This window comes from Coregonus lavaretus (assembly GCF_964263955.1).
Source record: "Coregonus lavaretus genome assembly, chromosome: 29".
Taxonomy (NCBI): Eukaryota; Metazoa; Chordata; class Actinopteri; order Salmoniformes; family Salmonidae; genus Coregonus; species Coregonus lavaretus.
The window spans coordinates 25062717-25075581 of record NC_140016.1 but is presented as its reverse complement, the minus strand read 5'-3'; the positions used below and the strand labels follow the sequence as shown (position 1 = coordinate 25075581).

Here is a 12865-nt window from a genome sequence, read left to right as displayed (position 1 = left end):
AGTAGGAGAGAGAGAGACAGAGTAATGCACGCATGGACAAAATGTCATGCAGCTCTTTTCTGTTCAGACATAGAAGTGGGCTAGGTTCATGTTTGTTTTAGGCAACCGTAGTAAAAAAAAACATCACTCTTCAGACCACGATGTGAATGGGTGATAGGATGTCCTGGACCCCTCCTCCGAACTCCAACGTTGGGTGGGACCTTTAAAACTCCACAGACAGGGGTGGAGGGAGAGAGAAGGACAGAAAATAGAGTAACAAGAAAAAGAGAAGCGAGAGGGAGGGAAGAGAGAGGGAGGGAAGAGTGTTACTTCACACTGAGGATAGGGGATGGGAAATTGTACCAAGCCATCCATGAAAAACAAAATGAAGAAGGTAAGAGCAGTTCAATTTGCTTTGTTTTTTCAAAGATATGGGAGGAGAGAAGCCTTTGCCTGCTTGCTTGCTATTGCCTTGTATTTATGTATGGAGTATCATGAAGATATTGACAAAATGTAGTTGTTCTGTATTTGTTCTCAATTTACAAAAGGACCTGTGTATTTATAAGCAACTTTGCTATTGATCTAAATGATTGTCACAACATTGATCTGAAACAATATAAAGTCATTCTTCTGAATATCTCAAGTAGAGACAATCTGTGACGTCTCTTCTTCGCCTATCTGCCTAATGTTTCTGCATCTGCAGTATTGTACAATGGAGACCTTTCTTTGATTATCTCAGATAAGAAGGAGCAGTGTTATTTCCCAGAGTTCTTTATCCCTGTGTTTTCTGAAAGGGCAGGCCCCGAAACAAGATCAATGGTATCTGGTTTTATCAACTCAATACTCAAGTTACGTGTAGAGTAATTATTGACCAGACGTACTCTGTAAGTGTGTTATGTAACATTGTGCTAAGTCCCTGCGGTGAGCTGAGTGTTCTTTGGTCTGAACACTTAGCAGAATGAACACCCCAATCCAACACTGAACGAATACTGAGCATCGAAAAACAGAGTGAGAGAAAGAGAAAGAGGAACAGGGACAGAGAGAGGGGGGGGGGGGGGGGGGTGGGCATGGCTTCTTGTAACCAATACATATACCGCCATGTAAACAGACAGAGAGTTCTACTTATTAGGCTGATGAGCCACTGGCTGATAGGGTTTGCTATGTAGCTAAATGACTAAAAATAAATAGACAGGCAGAGTTAAACTTCTTAAAAGAGAAGAGATTGCCAATCCTGTCCTGTACTGTGTGCTGATGCAACATCTGATCTCCCTGAGGACTAGTGCTGTGGACAGCTGGCTGTCAGACCCCAGCAGACAGAGAGGGAAACAGAGTGTGAAACTAACGACTGTTGGGTTCACTAGTTCTGTATAATTCGGGTTCTAAGGGGGCCGTCGAGCCCCACGGGGGAAAGGGGGGGGCAGGGGGCCAGGAGGGGCCACGGTCGGAGGGCGAGGAGGAATCGGGCGAGGACAAGGAGTTTAAGGCGCCGCTGTCTGCATTGGTCCAGAACTGCACCGTGTTACACAGCATCGTGGGCCCCGCCTGCATCTTCCTCAAACAGGGCTTTGCAAGCAGCCAGATCGTACGTACACACACTAGTGAACAGACACACACACACTCATCACACTTACAATTACATACTAAATCATTCATGCACACAACGACACTAACACACACACACACCCACACACACACACATCATCATCTTCATGTCACTTCATTTTCACCACATAACATTCTCTCCACAATTAAGGTGTCATTTCACTTTCATATTCATCATGGGACAACCAATCAAACTTGATATATAAATGATATACTGTAAAGTAGTCTGAGAGGAGCCGAACCAAACTTTGATGTGGTGGTGCACTGTGTACACTGAGTGTACAAAACATTAGGAACATCTTCCTAATATTGAGTTGTATCCCCTCTTGCCCTCAGAACAGCCTCAATTCGTCGGGGCATGGACTCTATAAGGTGTCGAAAGCGTTCCACAGGGATGCTGGCCCATGTTGACTCCAATGCTTCCCACAGTTGTGTCAAGTTGGCTGGATGTCCTTTGGATAGTGGACCATTCTTGATACACACAGGAAACTGTTGAGCGTTAAAAACACACTCAAACCAGTGCGCCTGGCACCTACTACCATACCCTGTTCAAAGGCACTTAAATATGTTGTCTTGCCCATTCACCTTCAGAATGACACACATACACAATCCATGTCTCAATTGTCTTAAGGCTTAAAAATCCTTCTTTAATCTATCTCCTCCCCTTCATCTACACTGATTGAAGTGGATTTAACAAGTGACATCAACAAGGGATCATAGCTTTCACCTTGATTCACCTGGTCAGTCTATGTCATGGAAAGGGCAGGTGTTCATAATGTTTTGTACACTCAGTGTAGCTCATATACAGGGAGATTCCAAGAAGAACATCTATAGTAAAGACTAAAAGGAAAAACAGATCTACAGGGATTTTCTCTTCCCATATTTCTCTGCCATCAAAGCACTCAACCTTACAATCTGCCACACCAAAACAGGCACGACCTACCACACCGAAACAGGCACGACCTACCACACCAAAACAGGCACGACCTACCACACCGAAACAGGCACGACCTACCACACCAAAACAGGCACGACCTACCACACCGAAACAGGCACGACCTACCACACCAAAACAGGCACGACCTACCACACCGAAACAGGCACGACCTACCACACCGAAACAGGCACGACCTACCACACCGAAACAGGCACGACCTACCACACCAAAACAGGCACGACCTACCACACCAAAACAGGCACGACCTACAGTGTGTGTGTGCAAACAATGCACATTATGTGTACAAGGGTCTCACTCATACTAAACCTCCCAAATCTCCTAATCTCCAGCCATTGCCAGGGGCAACCCCCCCTACGGTAATTTACATTTTGTAAAAGTGTTTTACCGGTTCCATAATAGAAAAATGGCTCATACAATGTAATCTGTATAGATTTAGATTCAGAGATATTCCATCCTTTAGACTTAATGTACTAGATAGATATACTATTTAGTCTAACTTTGCAGAGCATCCTGGTTTACTCTTTCTAATAATGTGTGTCTACTGGCATGCTGCAAATCACATGTACTGCCCTGCCTTTGTATCTGAATCCTTTAAAAAGTGTTATCTTTTATCAAGGAAAACCAAATGGCAGACTTTCTCTCTTTCCATCCCTTCTTTTCTCACACCTCTTTCTTTCTTTGGCTAATTGGTTCCCATGGTCTTATGTGATTGAAGCTCATTGTGCATGCGCATTTCATAACATCAGTGGTTGTACATTGTGTGTTTGTCGATCGTTAGATTTGCATCTGTGTGTTTGACTGCAGTTTTTGTATCAAGATAAAAGCATGCGCGTATGGTGTTTGTCTGATTGTGGGTATGTGTGTAAACAGATTGTGTGTTTGTGATGTACATGTACGTATGTGAGTGAGTGAGTGAGTGAGTGAGTGAGTGAGTGAGTGAGTGAGTGAGTGAGTGAGTGAGTGAGTGAGTGAGTGAGTGAGTGAGTGAGTGAGTGAGTGAGTGAGTGAGTGAGTGAGTGAGTGAGTGTGTGTGTGTGTTTCTGGTTTTACTATCCTTGTGGGGACCAGATGTCCTCACAAGGATAGTAAAACAAGGAAAATCCGGACAGGTGTTGAAACTTCACCGGTCCCCACAAGCAAAAAGGCTATTTTAGGCTTAGGGGTTAGAGTTAGGGTTAGGGTTAAAATTAAGATTAGAATTAGGGTTAGGTTTAGGAGTTAGGGTTAGGGTTAGGGTTAGGGGTTTGGGGTTAAGTTTAGGGTTAGGGTTAGGTTAAGGAAAATAGGATTTTGTTTGGTCCCCACAAGGATAGTAAAACAAATGTGTGTGTGTGTGTGTGTGTGTGTGTGTGTATGTGTGTGTGTTCATGTGCAACTACCAGTCTGCTTATGTGTGTCCCTCTGCTACCTCCAACAGGACAGGGACCTACGACCAGAGGAGATTGAAGGTAGATTATACCCCTCTATCTGACATAGTCGTAATCAGACCATTACATGTTTTACAATATAAATGATCTAATTCTTACCCTGTGTGTGTGTACTTGTATGTCTGTGTTTGTGTGTGTGTACGTACGTGCGTGCCTGTGTGTGTGCAGAGCTTCGCGAGGCGTTTGCGGAGTTTGATAAGAAGAAGAATGGCTACATCAGCTATAAGGACCTGGGAGAGTGCATGAGGACCATGGGCTACATGCCCACAGAGATGGAGCTCATCGAGCTGGGCCAGTCCATCTGTGAGTCTGATGGCATCGTCAACATGAGGCAGGGGAAACACCACAGAATCATAGAATATCTGAAACTCTAGAGTGCTATGGCAGAAACTAGGTTGATTATTACAACGAATTATGAACCAAGGAAGCACAAAGTCAGGAAATATTTAGGCGAAGAAAGGTATTATCCATATCCATATTGTACTATGAGTAATAGTAGTCATGTTTTTATCTGGTCTGTAGGTGGCGGCAAACTAGACTTTGAGGACTTTGTGGAGCTGATGGGCCCAAAGATGCTGGCAGAGACAGCAGACATGATCGGAGTGAAAGAACTGAGAGATGCATTCAAGGAGGTCAGTCTCTCTCTCTCCCTTAGATTGTGTTGGCTCAAAGCTGACAGAGATGGTTGCTGTCTCTCTCATGTGAGTAAATGTCGCTATATCCTCCCTCCCCTCTCTCTCCCTTTATCTCTCTCTCTCTCTCTCTTTGTCTTTCTCTATCTCTCTGTCTCGCTCTTTCTCTCTCTCACTCTCTCTTTCTTTCTATTTCTTGGACTCTGTCTCTTTCTTTTTCTCTGTCTCTCTTTCTCTGTCTCTGTCTCTCTCTCTCTCTCTCTCTCTGTGTCTCTTTCTCTGTCTCTCTCTCTCTTTCTCTGTCTCTCTCTCTCTCTTTCTCTGTCTCTGTCTGTCTCTCTCTCTCCGTCTCTTTCTCTGTCTCTTTCCCTCTCTCAGTTTGATGCTAACGGTGATGGTAAGATCAGTATAATGGAGCTGAGGGAGGCCATGAAGAAGCTGATGGGAGAACAGCTGACCAACAGAGAGATTGACGAGATCCTCCGAGATGTGGACCTCAACGGGGACGGACTGGTCGACTTTGAGGGTGTGTGTGTGTGTGTGGGTTGGTTCTTCTATCCTTGTGGGGACCTAAAATCCCCAAATGTCCCCACAAGGATAGTAAAACAAGGAAAATCTCCCTCATAGGGACATTTCCCATGTCCCCATGAGGACAAAGGCTATTTTAAGCTTAGGGGTTAGGTTTAGAGTTAGGGTTACAATTAGAGTTAGGGTTACAATTAGGGTTAGGGTAAGGATAAGGGGTTAGTGGTTAGGTTTAGGGTTAGGGTTAGGGTTAGGGTTAGGAGTTAGGAGTTAGGTTTAGGTTTAGGTTTAGGGTTAGGGTTACGGGTTACGGGTTAAGGTTTGGGTTAGGGTTAAGGTTAGGGCAAGGTTAGGGTAAAATCAAATCAAATCACATTTTATTTGTCACATGCACCGAATACAACAGGTGTAGAACTTACAGTGAAATGCTTACTTACAAGCCCTTAACCAACAATGCAGTTAAGAAAAATAAGTGTTAAGTAAAAAATTGATAAGTAAAAATAAAAAATAAGAAAAATAAAAAATAATTAAAGAGCAGCAGTAAAATAACTTAGTGAGGCTATGTGTGGCTATGTACTGGTACAGAGTCAATGTGCGGGGGCACAGGTTAGTCGAGGTAATTGAGGTCATATGTTCTTGTGGGTAGAGGTAAAGTGACTATGCATAGATAATAAACAGAGAGTAGCAGCAGCGTAAAAAGAGGGGTTGGGGGGGGGACAATGCAAATAGTCCGGGTAGCCATTTGATTATCTGTTCAGGAGTCTTATGGCTTGGGAGTAGAAGCTGTTAAGAAGCCTTTTGGACCTAGACTTGGCGCTCTGGTACCGCTTGCCGTGCGGTAGCAGAGAGAACAGTCTATGACTAGGGTGGCTGGAGTCTTTGGCAATTTTTAGGGCCTTCCTCTGACACCGCCTGGTATAGAGGTCCTGGATGGCAGGAAGCTTGGCCCCAGTGATGTACTGGGCCATACGCACTACCCTCTTTAGTGCCTTGCGGTTGGAGGCCGAGCATTTGCCATATCAGGCGGTGATGCAACCAGTCAGGATGCTCTCGATGGTGCAACTGTAGAACTTTTGAGGATCTGAGGACCCATGCCAAATCTTTTCAGTCTCCTGAGGGGGAATAGGCTTTGTCGTGCCCTCTTCATGACTGTCTTGGTGTATTTGGACCATGATAGTTTGTTGGTGATGTGGACACCAAGGAACTTGAAGCTCTCAATCTGCTTGGTCCTCCTTTTCCTGTAGTCCACAATCATCTCCTTTGTCTTGATCACGTTGAGGAAGAGGTCAGGATTAGGTTTAGAGTTAGGGGTTAGGGAAAATGGAAATTAATTTGAGGTCCCCACGAGGATAGAAGAACCTAACGTGTGTGTGTGTGTGTGTATGTGTGTGTGTGTGCGCATGCAAAGTTTCAGTGTTGATTTATGTTTGTCAGAAACCGTGGCTTCAGCTTTTTCGTTGGTTTGTGTATAGGATAATAATTTCTCCTTTTTGTCTTTCTGTCACTATCTCTCCCTCTTTTCACAGAATTTGTTCGAATGATGTCACGCTGAGATAAACAGATGGAGTCATTGTGTAACAACTGGAAAAGGGACCACTACATTTGTAGTGAACATTCTTGCATCGTTCTAATGACTGGGCATCGATTTTATAATGTTATTTTTGTTAAGCAGCACTTACAGTAAATTGAGTGAACACCTAAGGTAGTTCTACAAATCTTATAACTCAAGCTGTGACAAACGTGCATAAAGATGGCAGAATTCAGATATGACATAATTGTTTTAGCACTATGCACTCGGTAGCGGTGCGTGGGTAAAATCACTGGGGAAGCCAAGCCAGGAAAAAAAAGCCATATTACAACTTATGTGTTGTGATAATTGCGTTGGTTGCTCTATAACCTGTTTGTTATATGCCGTGCCACCTTGATATACAGGCCTAAGGCCGGTGAAGTCCACAAAGTATTTTGCATGTAACAAACAGTTACATGACCTACAGCATGGTTAAGCAAGTTAATGTTTCCAACATTTTCGGACCACTAAACAACTATTGATTTAGAACCACGGTGAGTTACCGCAAGTCGAAAAGAAAACAGGAGCAGCCTCCACTATTCCAGCACCATTTCAACTTCAACATTTAAACAATATGTGGTCCTCTGTAGCTCAATTGGTAGAGCATGGCGCTTGTAACGCCAAGGTAGTGGGTTCGATCACCGGGACCACCCATACATAAAAAAAATTTGTGCGCACATGTCTGTAAGTCGCTTTGGATAAAAGCGTCTGCTAAATGGCATATTATTATTATTATCAAATCACATCCCCAAAGCTTAGTTTAATACAGTGACAACTAAAATATTTCAAAAACCATTTAGTCCAATCAACGTAAGCTAAATATGATGTGGCTGTCCATGGTTCTGATTTGTGTGCGTGTGTGTGCAAGTAGAAAAAGCATGTAGACTCATCCTACTTGTAAAGAAATGCCAATGACATCTTACTCTCTTTCATGTTGCTGAAACGGTCTATGACCGTCATACAGTACATGCTTTTAGTTTTTGTTGCTCTTGGCTACCAGGCTAAAATGCTTGCTAGCTAGCCTAACTTCCCTTCATGGGCAACGATGCGCCAGGCCAGCTAGTTAACATTAGCCTACTACATCTAGCTACAAATTGAACTTCCATCCTATCAGGCCAGGGGCACAATGTATGAATTTATGGTTGGATCAGAATCACCGTTATACTCATTGGCCAGTACGGAGAATTAACTAAAAACCACAAGTCCAAATCCCTATATCCATCCATGGCTAATTTAGGAAAGGGACTATTTTAGCTATCTAGCTAGCCACCAGGGGACAATGACACAACGAGATGCAACAATTCAAGTTTTTTTCTCTAAATGACATTCTGCTTTTGATGTGATGTGATTGGAGTGAAGCCAAATCCAAACTGGCTTGACCCTTTTTTTTTTGGTGCACCAGGACCATTCACAGTTGAGCTCACTCAGTTTAGCTCAATGCTGATTGGCTATAATTTATTTACTTTTTTTATCAAGGGAGGCCAAATGCTTGCTGGCTTCCCTTGCGTTCAATGCTATGGGCGGCAACAATGTCATACTCTTTTTGACCAGTCAACATCAGCTGGGCTACACATACTGAGAAAGAGAGGCGCTGTTTCACTCGTTCGGATGCTTTCTCCAGTGAGATACATTCAGCCTCTTGTGAATTTAAGGAAAATTATGAAACACAGAGAGACAAAGGTAATAAAAACATACACTACCGTTCAAAAGTTTGGGGTCACTTAGAAATGTCCTTGTTTTCTAAAGGAAAACATTTATTTTGTCCATTAAAACAACATCAAATTGATCAGAAATCAGTGTAGACATTGTTAATGTTGTAAATGGCTATTGTAGCTGGAAACGGCTGATTTTTTATGGAATGTCTACATAGGCGTACAGAGGCCCATTATCAGCAACCATCAGTCCTGTGTTCCAATGGCACGTTGTGTTTGCTAATCCAAGTTTATCATTTTAAAAGGCTAATTGATCATTAGAAAACCCTTTTGCAATTATGTTAGCACAGCTGAAAACTGTTGTGCTGATTAAAGAAGCAATAAAACTGGCCTTCTTGAGACTAGTTGAGTATCTGGAGCATCAGCAATTGTGGGTTCAATTACAGAATCAAAATGGCCAGAAACAAATAACTTTCTTCTGAAACTCGTCAGTCTATTCTTGTTCTGAGAAATGAAGGCTATTCCATGCGAGAAATTGCCAAGAAACTAAAGATCTCGTACAACACTGTGTACTACTCCCTTCACAGAACAGCGCAAACTGGCTCTAACCAGAATAGAAAGAGGGGTGGGAGGCCCCGGTGCACAACTGAGCAAGAAGACAAAATACATTAGAGTGTCTAGTTTGAGAAACAGACGCCTCACAGGTCCTCAACTGGCAGCTTCATTAATTAGTACCCGCAAAACACCAGTGAAGAGTGAAGAGGTGACTCCAGGATGCTGACCTTCTAGGCAGAGTTGCAAAGAAAAAGCCATATCTCAGACTGGCCCATAAAAAGAAAAGATTAAGATGGGCAAAAGAACACAGACACTGGACAGAGGAAGATTGGAAAAAAGTGTTATGGACAGACGAATCAAAGTTTGAGGTGTTCGGATCACAAAGAATAACATTTGTGATACGCAGACCAAATGAAAAGATGCTGGAGGAGTGCTTGATGCCATCTGTCTAGCATGGTGGAGGCAATGTTATGGTCTGGGGGTGCTTTGGTGGTGGTAAAGTGGGAGATTTGTACAGGGTAAAAGGGATCTTGAAGAAGGAAGGCTATCACTCCATTTTGCAACGCAATATCATACCCTGTGGACGGCACTTGATTGGAGCCAATTTCCTCCTACAACAGGACAATGACCCAAAGCACAGCTCCAAACTATGCAATAACTATTTAGGGAAGAAGCAGTCAGCTGGTATTCTGTCTATAATGGAGTGGCCAGCACAGTCACCGGATCTCAACCCTATTGAGCTATTGTGGGAGCAGTTTGACCGTATGGTACGTAAGAAGTGCCCATCAAGCCAATCCAACTTGTGGGAGGTGCTTCAGGAAGCATGGGGTGAAATCTCTTCAGATTACCTCAACAAATTGATAACTAGAATGCCAAAGGTCTGCAAGGGTGTAATTGCTGCAAATGGAGGATTATTTGACGAAAGCAAAGTTTGAAGGACACAATTATTATTTATATAAAAAATCATTATTTCTCACCTTGTCAATGACTACATTTACTATGCATTTTGCTATATTTCCTATTCAAACTCATTTCAAGTATGTTTTCATGGAAAACAAGGACATTTCTAAGTGACCCCAAACTTTTGAACGGTAGTGTATATATTGGTAAATGTTTTGGGGAAGCCTGGCTTCCCTTGGCATCCAAGCCACTGTATCCACTGAGTATTTAAACTACCACGCGTGATATGGTTCAATTAATCAATAAATCAGCACAATTGTTCCGTTTTTCAAATTGCCGGTGCCTTGATGCAAAAATTGAGATCATGTATAGTATACTCTGCTCAAAAATGTAGCAAAATTAGGAATGTGTGGTAAGTGCATCTTTATGCACCTCCGCTATTGGAATGAACATTGATCGGTTGTAACATATCAAGATCCTAATGCATGGCTGTCATTATTATATCTGATCTTTTTTAAGTAATTTTTTTTAGAAGTGAATGTTTTTACTCTGGTTTTATGTATGTTCAAGGTTTTAACCTTGTTTGTAAAATGTGACGTTATTTTCAAATAAAAAGCACTCTGTGTTGTTTCTATTGCTGTTTATATGGTATCTCAAATGTAATCATTTATAAGACAGTTTTTGACAAATTAATTTAATTGATGATAATTTGATAATAAAATGAGACACATTTTAATGCAACGTAAGACTAAGGGGGACAGGAGTCTAGTTAATGATCATTCATGTTTATGATAGATTTACTTTCTGTCACGACTTCCTCTGAAGCTGCCTCCTCTCCTTGTTCGGGCAGGCTTCGGCGTTCGTCGTCACCGGCCTTCTAGCCACTGCCGCTCCTCATCTCATCATTCCATTTGTTTTGTCTTGTTTATTACACACACACCTGGTTCATATCCCTTCATCAGTACCTGTATACGTGTTCCCTCTGCCCCCTTGTTTTTGTGTGTGATTGTTTATTGTGGAGGAGAGAGAAGCTCGGTGGAGCTCCGTGTATTTTGTATCGCCGTGAATATTTCCCGCGTGCCTTGTATTTTCCAGTGCGCCTGTTTTGCGCACTGGAGTGTTTTTACGCATTACTGCGTAACTCTGTGGTTCAGAATAAATCATGTTATTCTGTGATTTACCCTCCTGCGCCTGACTACTTCAAAATCACCTCATCATACTTTCTCCACACACGGTATGGCACCTCTTCTGTTCAAGGCAAATGAGCACACGGTGGGTGGGAAAAGACTTGCTTCAACCAACTCAACTAAGCAATTTTATGAACTTCTAAACATGACAATCAGAAAGTATTCACACCCCTTGACTTTTTCCACATTTTGTTGTGTTACAAAGTGGGATTCAAATGGATTCCATTGTCATTTTTTGGTCAACGATCTACACAAAATACTCAAAGTGGAAGAAGAATTATGTTCTTTTTTAAAATTATTAATGGTAAATTAAACAATAATATATCTTGATTAGATAAGTATTCACACCCCTGAGTCAATACATGTTAGAACCACCTTTGGCTGCAATTACAGCTGTGAGTCTTTCTGGGTAAGCCTCTCTAAGAGCTTTCCACACCTGGATTATACAATATTTGCTGATTATTCTTTTCTAAATTCTTGAAGCTCTGTCAATTTGGTTGTTGATCATTGCTAGACAACCATTTTCAAGTTTTGCCATAGATTTTCAAGCAGATTAAGTCAAAACTGTAACTCGACCACTCAGGAACATTCACTGTCTTCTTGGTAAGCAACTCCAGTGTAGATTTGGCCTTCTGTTTTAGGTTATTGTCCTGCTGAAAGGTGAATTCATCTTCCAGTGTCTGGTGGAAACCAGACTGAACCAGGATTTTGCCTGTGCTTAGCTCCATTCCGTGTCTTTATCCTGAAAACTGACCAGTCCTTAACGATTACAAGCATACCCATAACATGATGCAGCCACCATTATGCTTGAAAAACTGGAGAGTGGTACGCAGTAATGTGTTGTATTGGATTTGCCCCAAACAAAACACTTTGTATTCAGGACAAAAAGTGAATTGCTTTGCCACATTTTTTGCAGTATTACTTTAGTGCCTTGTTGCAAACAGGATGCATGTTTTGGAATAATTTATTCTGTATAGGATTCCTTCTTTTCACTCTGTCAGTTAGGTTAGTATTGTGGAGTAACTACAATGTTGTTGAGCAATCCTCAGTTTTCTCCTATCACAGCCATTATACTCTGTTACTGTTTAAAAATCACCATTGGCCTCATTGTGAAATTGCTGAGCAGTTTCCTTCCTCTCCGGCAACTGATTTAGGAAGGGTGGCTGTATCTTTGCAGTGACTGGGTGTATTGATACACCATCCAAAGTATAAAATTAATAACTGCACCATGCTCAAAGGAGTATGAATTCACTATGGTAACCGACAATCATCTCCAGGGAGACGTGGAGCAGGGAGAGGTGTGGGCCACAGAGGAGCTGGAGGCCAGTCAGCAACCCTCCAGTCGGGGCACCCTGAAGCCGGCTAATCTCAGGGAGGACCTGGGGCTGGGTGAGGATCAGGAGGAACTGGGGAGGAGGATATGTAGACCCAGGTTGTTCACTTTCACAAACATTTCGCTACGCCCGCAATAACATCTGCTAAACACGTGTATGTGACAAATACAATTTGATTTGATTTGAGTATGGAGTGGGTCCTGCGCCACCATCTTAGTTAGAAGACACAGAGTGGGGACAGGGGAGGAAGTTGAATGGTCGCTGGGTCATGTCTGCCGTCATTGCGGCAGAGGCATCTGAAAACGGAAAGGTCTGTCAACGAGAGCACACACACCAGGTAGCGAGCCTTCGAGTGTTCTATCTGCCACAAACGGTTTCTCCACACAGGAGCGCTGGGTGGCCAACAGATGAAGCACCAGGCAGACCGCCCGTTCCTCTGCCCGCACTGCTTCAAGGGGTTCCGCTGTACCAATAACCTGGTCACCCACTCCGAGGTGCGGCCCCACAAGCTTAAGGCGCACGTGATCTGTCACCGGCTGGAGCGCCC

General features: G+C 42.9%; 1 protein-coding gene across 1 annotated transcript; it reads left to right on the top strand.

Moving 5' to 3' along the window:
* The first annotated feature begins 290 nt into the window (after positions 1–290).
* Positions 291–6727, top strand: LOC311104819 (calcium-binding protein 2-like). Its single transcript, XM_084146746.1, has 6 exons — positions 291–373; positions 3957–3987; positions 4135–4269; positions 4489–4598; positions 4977–5124; positions 6650–6727. The coding sequence occupies exons 1-6, from the start codon at positions 329–331 to the stop codon at positions 6673–6675; spliced, it is 495 nt and encodes a 164-aa protein (XP_084002872.1). The 5' UTR covers positions 291–328; the 3' UTR covers positions 6676–6727.
* The last annotated feature ends 6138 nt before the right edge of the window (positions 6728–12865 follow it).

Bases quoted from the DNA above. Each gene is read 5' to 3' on its own strand.
- LOC311104819 (XM_084146746.1), top strand. From the start codon at position 329: ATGGGAAATTGTACCAAGCCATCCATGAAAAACAAAATGAAGAAG. The intron at 3,988-4,134 runs GTAGATTATACC...GTGTGTGTGCAG, and splicing joins ACGACCAGAGGAGATTGAAG to AGCTTCGCGAGGCGTTTGCG. The intron at 5,125-6,649 runs GTGTGTGTGTGT...CTCTTTTCACAG, and splicing joins CGGACTGGTCGACTTTGAGG to AATTTGTTCGAATGATGTCA.